This window comes from Pseudonaja textilis, chromosome 6, assembly GCF_049901715.1.
Source record: "Pseudonaja textilis isolate UNSWEBS1 chromosome 6, rPseTex1.2, whole genome shotgun sequence".
Lineage (NCBI taxonomy): Eukaryota > Metazoa > Chordata > Lepidosauria > Squamata > Elapidae > Pseudonaja > Pseudonaja textilis.
In genome coordinates, this window is record NC_141995.1 from 61,214,814 (window position 1) to 61,225,216 (window position 10,403).

At 33.3% G+C, this 10,403-nt stretch overlaps 1 protein-coding gene across 1 annotated transcript in view; it reads left to right on the forward strand.

Moving 5' to 3' along the window:
- PDGFC (platelet derived growth factor C) overlaps positions 1-10,128 on the forward strand; it is a 111,925-nt gene extending 101,797 nt beyond the window's left edge. The window contains exons 4-6 of the mRNA XM_026699984.2: positions 2,705-2,912; positions 7,652-7,869; positions 8,471-10,128. Of these exons, the coding sequence (XP_026555769.1) occupies positions 2,705-2,912; positions 7,652-7,869; positions 8,471-8,587 (543 nt within the window). The 3' untranslated portion in view covers positions 8,588-10,128. The remainder of the gene's footprint in view (positions 1-2,704; positions 2,913-7,651; positions 7,870-8,470) is intronic.
- The last annotated feature ends 275 nt before the right edge of the window (positions 10,129-10,403 follow it).

The window sequence follows — 10,403 nt, forward strand, 5'->3', positions numbered from 1 at the left end:
AGTATTAACAGCATATATATATTGAGATCTGAACTATTTGTTTCTTATTCGATTAATTGCAGCTTAGCATCAGGATCAGACAATCTTAATTATGATTTATAAAACAGTCAACTTTATTTCTTACAGATAACATTGATTTACTTAAAATAATAAAGTTTAGTTAATTTTGATTTCAAAGATCAAACAGTACTGAATTGTAATCAGACTGGAAATAAAAGCTTTAGACTTATTCAAAGTCATACAGCAAGATCAGCGATCTAAATAAGGATCATCAATGTTTAATTACGATTTTTTATGTACTTAGTATTTTCTGTTTCTTTATTTTCGTAGTAATTTCTGTTGTTGAAATACATTTTGAAAGTTTTAAAAGCAAAAGACCCTAAACATGTCTTTATGAATTCAGTCCTACAGTTCAATTTCGTTTTGCTTTCAATCAATATTTATTCCTGCCCTGAAATATGAATGTTAACTTTTCTGAATTGCTGCTTTTTTATCTTTGTACTATTTTGACTGTGATTAAAATTTGCTTGTAGAATTATTTATGAAGAATCTCTATGGATGTGCCTTTCTGGAAATTTTTCTGTTAACGATTATTAAAATGTTGCTTAGTTTGAGTATGAAAGGACTGGTTGTAAAATATTTATTTATTTTTCTAGCATATATGTATGCATACAATTTATCCACTAGCTCAATCTTCATGGACTTTAGCAATTTACAAATTTGAAAACAGTAAGAATAAAAATACATTTTAAAATTGCAATAATGAAAATATAACAATATTATACAGATATACATAGTGTGAGTGTGTGTATGTGTGTGTGTTCACACACACACACACACACACACACACACACAAATAGGTGCCTCTGACCCTGGATTAAATCCCAAAGACTTCTGGAAAAACAAAACATTACAAAGTAAACACTGAATTCCTTTAGAAATCAAAGACAGTAATTTGACAGGATTAAATCTCGTGACTTGAATTCAACTCCCAGTTGTTGCATTTGGAAATGTTATGAACATTGTTGTCTGCCAAAAAAATTAAAATATGAAAAACAAAATAAATAATCAAATAAATAAATGCTAATTAAGGCTAACTTATCTTAGCTTTCAAAATTAGACAAGTTCCTACTGAAGCATAGTATAAATAATTATGTTTAGATTTGGAACAACGTATTCAGTAGTATCGATATGATTCTTGTAAAGAATCAATAGTATTGAAATAGTTATTGAAACTAATTAATGAAACATTGAAATTTTTATCTAAATTTATGACAGCTTTTTCCTTCATATTGTTTTTTTTATCTCTTTTTATTATTTTTTGTTACTTCTGTTTCCTTTTCTCTGAAATAGAAATAGGAAAATTGATAAAATGGAACATTCAAGACAGTGTGATTGTCTTACATTTGACTGCTGGGTAAATGGATTGATGAATGATATCCCTGCATTATGATTTTACTTTTCATTAAGTGTTTCTAATAATAGAAAATTTCTTGGCTTTGGAGATTTCCATATATAAATTGTCACAACAATCTTTATTTTAATATTTGTGTTCCATTTAGGCTTTCAGAATATAGATTTTACCGGTTTTAGTGAAAGCACAAAAATCCTGCAGGAAAAAGGTTTCTTGTGCACTGAACCCCAGCTATATTTTGATAGCTTCAAATCTATGCAGGAAAATATTGTATAAATAGCAGAACAGGAAATTCCACTTGATCCAACACTAATTGTCATTTTTGGCTTCACTGCAAGGAGTTGTTAACTTAGCATAGTTACATATGGGTTAGTTCCTATCCTATTCACACATAGTATTATGACTGACGTGAATTATTTGAAGCTATCTAATACTTAAATGTGTTTTACATGGAAATTAAATATATATAGCATTCTAGATTTTAAAAAGTGAGATATTCAAATAAGAGGTAAAGACATAAAATAGCAATAGTCTTGTTTTCACTATAATGTTCCCCACTTCCGGATGTTAATATTTAGGATTATTTTACTTTCAAACTTCCTGCCACTGTTTTTGTCTCTTTTATCATCATAACAAACTATTTATTTCCTTGATTTTCACATTTTGATTTGCTCTTTGCAGATTACAAGTGACATTTAGTGGAAAATATGAATAGGTCAGTCCTATAGTAGTGTTGCTTGGAATTCTGCTATTATGCTAGAGATAATTGGTATTTGCTAGATAACTGCCACAAAACCTGGAACTTTCTTTTTTTCGTTAACACAATGTTCTCTACAGGGTTCTCTACAATTCTGCTGATATTCTTTTGAAATAGTCTCATACATTTCTAAAATTAAAGCTGCGGTATTTGGCCTAATAGGCAGGATTTTCCATTTCTAATCCCCATTTAATAAATTTCTGCCCATCAGTAAGCTGTTGGACAAAATTGTGTGCATTGTAGAAGTATAAGATTTAGCTTTAATCTGGAATAGTTTATCTGACACCAGGATGAGATTTCCTTTTGCTTTTGGAGGTGAGAGCGCGTAGCCTTTAATTTCTGGATGACATACAGAACAATCGGTTTCTAGGTTTTATTTCTTACCGATTGCTAAATAAATGTGCAGCAGTTCATTTTTCTGTTTTTTCCTCTTATAATATTTTGAAATTATGTATCTTAATTACATTGTTTGTAACTGCAGACACCATAGAGATTAATGGTGATTTATTATGATTTATTTTCTCTCATTGCAGCTTCACATGGAATCAGCCAGTCCAACGGTGTTGCCACCATCAGCTTTACCGTTAGAATTGCTAAACAATGCTGTTGCCGCATTTAGTACCATAGAAGAACTTATCAGGTACCTTGAGCCTGAAAGGTGGCAGTTAGACTTGGAAGACCTATACAAGCCAACTTGGCACCTCCTCGGGAAAGCCTACATTCATGGCAGAAAATCAAGAGGTAATGTTCCTGATAAACCAAATTGTACATGTAAGAAACCATTAATGGATGGCACATGTATGTAAAGTGATTGTTTTTGAAGCTGTTTACTTCTTTCAGAATGTAGAATTAGACTATTTAGAAACGTTCTAATAAATGTTAGTGAATTTATTTACCAGCCCACAGGACAACTAAGCATGTTTCAGTGTGTCAGCAGGCTTGAGGATCTCAGGGAAAGAGAGAACCGCCGAGATGACTACACTGTATTTCTCAATATTCTTTCTCCTAGTCTTCAAAATTAATATTGATGTTTTATTATATAATTTTAATGTTTGTTTTTGGTCTGTTTTTATTGTAGTCCAGACACAATAATAGGCCTGGGATGAGCAGCTATATAAATGTGATAAATAAATACGTTTATCCTCATTTTAAGGATCGGGCGAGGTCACTCTATGCTTTGTGCTCTATCACTACAATTGATAGTGATTTTCATGGTTATCCCTGTCTTTTAATGATAGAGCTTTAGCCAGTAGAAAAGAAGACTGAAATACTTTTTCAGTGCAAAGTCTCTGTTTGTTCAAATTGCCATTAATAGATTTCTATCCACACACTCCTTGTTTAACCTGTTTTGCTGCTAACTTCTTTATGCATTTTAGGATTTCATAAATCCATGGCGTATACATGTTTTGAACTGCAAACCTGTGGCCCTTACCCAGAAATTAATCCATCTAAAGCTATAGAGTGTAAGCTAAGTAGAAGCTACCCAGGGATCCAGCAGTTCTCTCTTTATACTTTTGAACATAATTGGGGGGGGGAAAAGTAGTCGCCTGACTAGTAAAATAATCTTTCTAAGCTATGGAACATGAGGCACAGCTGCATTGACCCTTCAGGGCAGATTTATTCCACCTGTTTGTCTTCCTTTTTTTTTTTTTTTTTTTTAGCACAGGATTGATGTCATTCAAAACATGAGGCAAGTAGACTGTTGAATCAGTAGGACAGATTCATGTAAAAACATGTCCTTTATCTGTGGGCTTCATCAGAAAATAGTTTCCTCTTTGGTTGCCTCTAAAATTCCCTTTATATGCTGCGATACTGCTGCGTACTTCGAAGAAGGCCTGTGGATGACTGTTTAGAAGCAGTTCCCAGAGGCTTCGTTTTTGGTGTGGATTCAAAAACACTGTCTTAATGTATTTGATAATTACAGTAAGTGAAACAGGAAACACATACAAAGTTATGTGGGGTGTGTGGAATGTATTAAAATGAAATTTAAAATCGCAATAAACTTAAAGTATTATCTGGAATGATGAATAAGCAACTTTGTCTAAAGTCACTTGTTAGATATTTGACTTGTCTGAAACACAGAATAAAGATATAGCGGTCATCTTTTGTTTGCATCTTGTTTTTTTAATTTCTTAAGTGAATTACTGCTGTTCTTAAACTTATTGATTTCAAAATACATCTTTCTTTCTGATTAAAGTATTGCTTTTAGTTGAATATGGCTATTTGTGTCATTGTGTATGTATTTGTGTGGTGAGACACTTTGCATTCTTGTCCAATGAAGCACGGGCATTCCATTCTAAAAAGGCCAATCTGATGGAATAATGATTTTCCCATCAACAACTTCCAAAAGAAAACAATATTGAACTAATCTTTAAAAGTATTTGAATAAGACACTAAAGTAGAATTGCCGTTGGATAAACAAATCACAGAATTGTGACAGACATCTTAAAGGACCACCCTCAAACTGCATTACCAAGTCTGTAATGCAATAGCCTAGAGCAGAAAATGTGCCCCATTGAGATGACATGGTATTCACTGTTGACATGCAGAATTATTGCAGAAATAAAAAGTTTAGGGTTTTTTTAATTGTGTGCTCCCTTTAAAAAAATATATATTGAAAGGCATAGTTCCTGGGGCTTAAAAATATTGATAATTTCTAAGAAAGTACAACTTTAATACCAAATTTAATATTGAATGTAAACTAGCTCTTGCTATAATAAAATCTGTAAAACTCCAACTTTTCAAATAATTGTTAAAATTAAAGCTTTGCAGGTTTTTTAAATATATATATATTATTATTAATATATATATATATTAATGTTTTATTCCAAAATCAAAAAAATTCAAAAGCAGCTATTTCATTTTCTATGAAATGTTGTAAATGCACTATATGATAAAGAGATAAGTAATATTATACTTTCTGAAACACAACTTTAATCTTTTGAATGTTTTCAAATTGGATTGTCTGGAATTTCAGACCTAAACATGTTAAAATTACATGGCCAAATTAAATTATATGTCCTTTCTTGAAATATATTTTAGAAGAAAATATGTGTCCTTAATATTTCTTAGTTAAAAAAAACATGCTTTTTATTTTTCCTATTTCTTAGGACTGACATTAGGATTTAATCAATGCCTATTTTCATCTTTAACTACGGCTTTTAGTTTGGGAAGAAGTTCTTTCCTTTTATTGTATTCAAGCTTTATGCTTGAAATGAAAGCAGAATTGAAAGAAATGAAAGTTTCATCCAAAGTCAGTTGCATGCATTTAAGTAGAAAAATTGAGTATCACATTAAAAAACCCCAACTTATTTATACTTCATGTGTATGAAAATTTATTGTAGTAGTATCCATGGCATTCAAAGCTGTATGTATGTATGTATTTTATTTATTTGTTTGTTTGTTTGTTTGTTTATTTAATATGCTGCCCATCACCTCAGTAAAGCAACTCTGGTCCCCATGTTAGACTTTTGAATAGCAATTTTAATTACTTCCCTCTCTTTCCAATCCTTTCTGAGTTAATTCCAAAACTTAAAATACTAGCACAGGGGTGTCAAACTCGATTTCATTGAGGGCCGCATCAGGGTTTGACCTTGGGGAGGGGTGGATGTGGCCAGGGTAGGCGTGGCTAGCTCATGTCAGGGGCTCCTGTGGTGGCCTGAGCTCTGTTTTCACTGGCAGAGGGTTACAGGAGGCCATTGCAGCCTTCTGATTTCTGTTTTCACTGGACCCGTGGGCTAGTCCTTTGCTGTTTCTAATGGGGCCCCGTGGGCCATATCCAAGCATCCTGCGGGCTGGATTCAGCCCATAGGCCTTGAGTTTGACACCCCTGTACTAGTACCCTATTTCTCCAACAATGCGGCCTCCCCCAAGAGGAAGTCCCAGCATGCTTTATAGGCATGAAATGAAATTAAGCCCCTCCCCCCCAAATTAAGGCCTATATTAAAACATGCGAAATGGGGAATGGTGGGGGGGGCTTGCCATTAGGAAGTACTCTTGTTGCACCCATGGATATGGTGCTGCCTGCGTTGACCCCGATACAAAGTGCCCCACCAATGCCGAGGTCAACATCCAAGCCGTCGCCGCCCACCTGCCCAAAGATGCAAGGGGAGGGGGAATTAAGTCACCCCCGAAAAGACAACCTAGCCATTTTTGGGGGGCTCAAAAAAAAAAAGACCCGGCCTTATTATATGAGAAACACGGTACATGCCCCGCAAATTTATCCCCACTCCAGTTGAGTTTTGTCTGTAGTCTTCAAAGGTTGTGAGAAGCATTTTTTTTAATCTACCTAGTATGAACACTTCCCCGTTTGGGTTGGAATTAGTTTTCAAGTAATAGTTCTGAATCACAGTTACATTGCCATTGCGAAAAAGCCTCCCTCTCCTTATTAAGTTATCTGACTACGTGTCAAACTTGATGAATGAATGAGAGCCCAGTTCAAAGGGTTTTTTTTAAAAAAAAAACTTTCTCAGAATAATAGAGTTTTCAATTGAGTTTCCTTCACAAATTTATTAACTTTTTCCTCTGGTTAAGTAAACATTCAGAGGAATATAAACATTTACTGATACACAAAGCTAGCATTATGTCTTGTAAATTCTTAAAAGACACATATCAGAAAGATAAGAAGGATAAAGAATTTCCTGCCCCACTTTTTTCACTTCATAGCACTTTGTGAAACTGCTGGTCAATATCCCAAGTGCTACAAATATATATTGCAGTATAATAGAGTTTGATAAATACGTTTTGATAAAGCGTAAAATCCAATTGGCTAATCCATCTCTATTTAATATTGAATCAATAACAGGATTATATTTTGAGGTTGTTGTCTTTTAAGAAATGTATATTCCTAAGAGAAATCTAATTTAAAAAGTAAAATTAAAATAGGCCACAAAATGACCAAAGTTACCTAGAATCATGAGATTAAAACAGAGATCTCTGTTAGCTTGTCGAACAGAAATAAATTTTCATTCTACCGATCCAGGGGCAGACTTTTTTTTTTCTGGAACCCACTTTTTAAAATGTATCTTGAAATGTGATATATAGTTAAAATCTACAAACTTATGTATTTCCTTCTTATGGGCTTAAGTTATTGAAACCAAGGTCCACCATATTTGTGGGGGTCTTAGATTAGGCCATCTAAGAAAAGAAAGGGGAAAAGAGAAGGAACATTGGTTCTTGACTGGTCATCGTAATCTTGAAGTTCCTTCTTTCCAGTATAAATATGTATCCACATAAACATCAGAAGATAAATAGATACTTACTGTCAGCTATGGGAATTGATTTTATTGTGTAGGTTCTCAAGTCAGAAAAATATTACAACTGTATAAGTTATATCTTGAAATTCACAAGTTCACTAAACCATAGAAAAACCTATTGGTGTGATATTATCTCAAAAATATTTGCCTCGCTCTTGTTTTTACATTGTTTTTCTGAAAGAATTTAATGAAAAAAATTACAATAAATATTGGTTTATTGTTTAGTTGTAGATTTGAACCTGCTGAAGGAGGAAGTAAGAATGTATAGCTGTACTCCACGCAACTTCTCCGTGTCAGTACGAGAGGAATTGAAACGAACAGACACCATTTTTTGGCCACTTTGTCTGCTGGTTAAACGTTGCGGTGGAAATTGTGGCTGTTGTCAACATTCTTGCAGTGAATGCCAATGTGTCCCTACCAAAGTCACCAAAAAGTATCATGAGGTATAGTATTAAAAAAAAACAGGGGCAAGGAAAACTATAATAATAGATGATAATTAGCAAACTATCATGCTTGGATGGCGATATTTGAGATTCCAATTTACAAATCATTTTTGAGGCAGTTTTGTCTTGTCTTGACAAACTGACACCTTAAGAAGTCCTTTGTGTTACTTCCAACTGCTACTTTGTCAGGGAAATGACAGGTGAATAACAAGTAGAAGAACTTCAATCTTCCATCTATAAGGATTTTATTAATGGCTACACATCTTGATTTCTGTATCCTGAACTAAGAAAAGCTTTTGCATGTAGTTTATTTCAATATTAAATACTAATTGGGATCGCCAATTTATGACAATCCCAATTTTTAAGTTATTATATTGATTTATATTTGCAAATGTTGGAACAAAGACGCCAAGGCCTTCTTTAGTACACTATTTATGGGCCAAGATATATTGGGTCATGGATACATCATGAATATCATTGCAAGATGAATATGTACCTGTCCCAGACAAAGACTGATTTCTAACACAGGAATGTGGTATTTATTTAAAGATTTCCTTTCTTTAATGGCATTTAAAATGACAGCTGGACTGTTCTCTTGCAGGTCCTGCAGCTGAAACCCAGAAGTGGCGTAAGAGGATTGCATAAATCTTTGACAGATGTCCCTTTGGATCACCATGAGGAGTGTGACTGTGTGTGTAAAGGAAATACAGAAGGATAAAAGGAACTTCTTTCTTCTACAGCACATTGAATTAGAGGCTTATTCTGTTCTGGGGCTTGTGCATTAATCTCCTTGTATAATCTCAGTTGTTTCCTTTGAAAAAAATCTTCCGTGTTCAAGATTGATGGTTCAGGGGAGATGGAGAGAGAAGAAATGAAACTGGGATTATGTATGCAATGTAACAGCACATGAAAGCCCATTAAAACTATCCGCAGAAGGCATTCATGAGGATTTGTTTTCCTCTACCTTGATATAAATAGATAATATCATCTCTTTTTCAGCTCATCCTGAATTTTAAGTTTAGAAATGCTCAAAGCCTGAACTTTTCTAATAGCCTTCCTTCTGCCGGTCAGTTACTTCTGGCTTATCATTCTAAACAGCTGGGATCTTACTTCACTTATTGCAATAACTCTACACATCCTAAATTAAAGTGTTAATTGCTTAAAACTGTGTTATTCCGAGTTAAACTTATGTTTTTCACTTATAGATGTGAAAAAGACTGCACACTTTTCTATGTTTTTTCCCAGTCAGGTTCCTATCATTTTGCAAAAATGCCTGGTTGGTATATGTGAGCAAAGAGGAAAAAAATTGAAACCAATGAAGTGTCTTTATTCCTCCCGCTAGTGCCTTCAAGGATTTTTTCTTTGTTTGTTTATATTTTTATATTTTTGTTGTGTACATTTTTATACTCTTTGATGCATAACAATTTGCTTTTCTAATCTTGTTAAATATATCTATTTTTTACCAAAGGTATTTAATTTTCTTTGTATTTACAACCTAGAAAAATTGTATTTTAATCTTGTAAAACCTGGAGTCAGCATTACAGGAAGAGGATAGAAAGAATTACTGGTTGTATAATTTAAGGAATGTAGTGGTGCATGTGCACATAGAAAAATAAAGCAGATGAAAATATCACTCTGACTTTACAGTTGTAGATAAGCAGATTCATGATGCTGGGATAAGAAGGAACATAATAGCTGTTTTAAGCCTTTTCATATTCTAGTACCTTGAACTAGAGAAAATGTCTGTGAACATAGAAGCAGGCTTCAGCATGCATAAATAAGAAAATAAATACCATTTGTTGCATGAAAGGTTACTGGCATAAATCTGATAAGCATCAGAATACTTATCAGAGGATAGCTGTCAACCTGCATTGCACTGGCTTGAGTATCTGTACTATCTACATCCTGGCAGAATTATTTTTTGCAGAAAACTAGTTGTTATACGTGACCTATGATAGATTGGGAAGCAGGTATGTTCATGAAAAACAAAAACAAATTGCAACACAATGGGATCTTGTCACCATATTATATAATGGGTTGATTTAAAATATGCACATATTTATTGCTACAGACATATGGATTTTAATATTATCATTGACAGTTGCTTCCTCATAAGGCTATAGCTTCCAGTATTTTAATGGTGTATAATTTTTGAAATGTGGTTTTGCTTACAGTATGTACAGTTTATATATAAACTAGTACATTTATTCTCATCTTGGACAAGAAGGGAAGAAGTAGTAAAATATTTTGCTTGTAAAATACTTCTAAATTGTCTAGTGTTGTTTTGTGTGAATACCTGTTTCCTTTTATTGTTTGGGTTTATGTAATTAACAAAATAATTATTGGGATAGAAAGAACTCCCTATACCTACCTTATGGAAGGTAGTTACCATATAATTTTAAAGTATTGTTTTTTTATATGTGGCATATGCTATGTAGCAATCTAATCTCTTCCATTTCAGTTGTTACAGGAAATCTATGAACAGCTGCATGCAAATATTTAGGAACATCTGGTTAACTTGTATGTTTTACTGA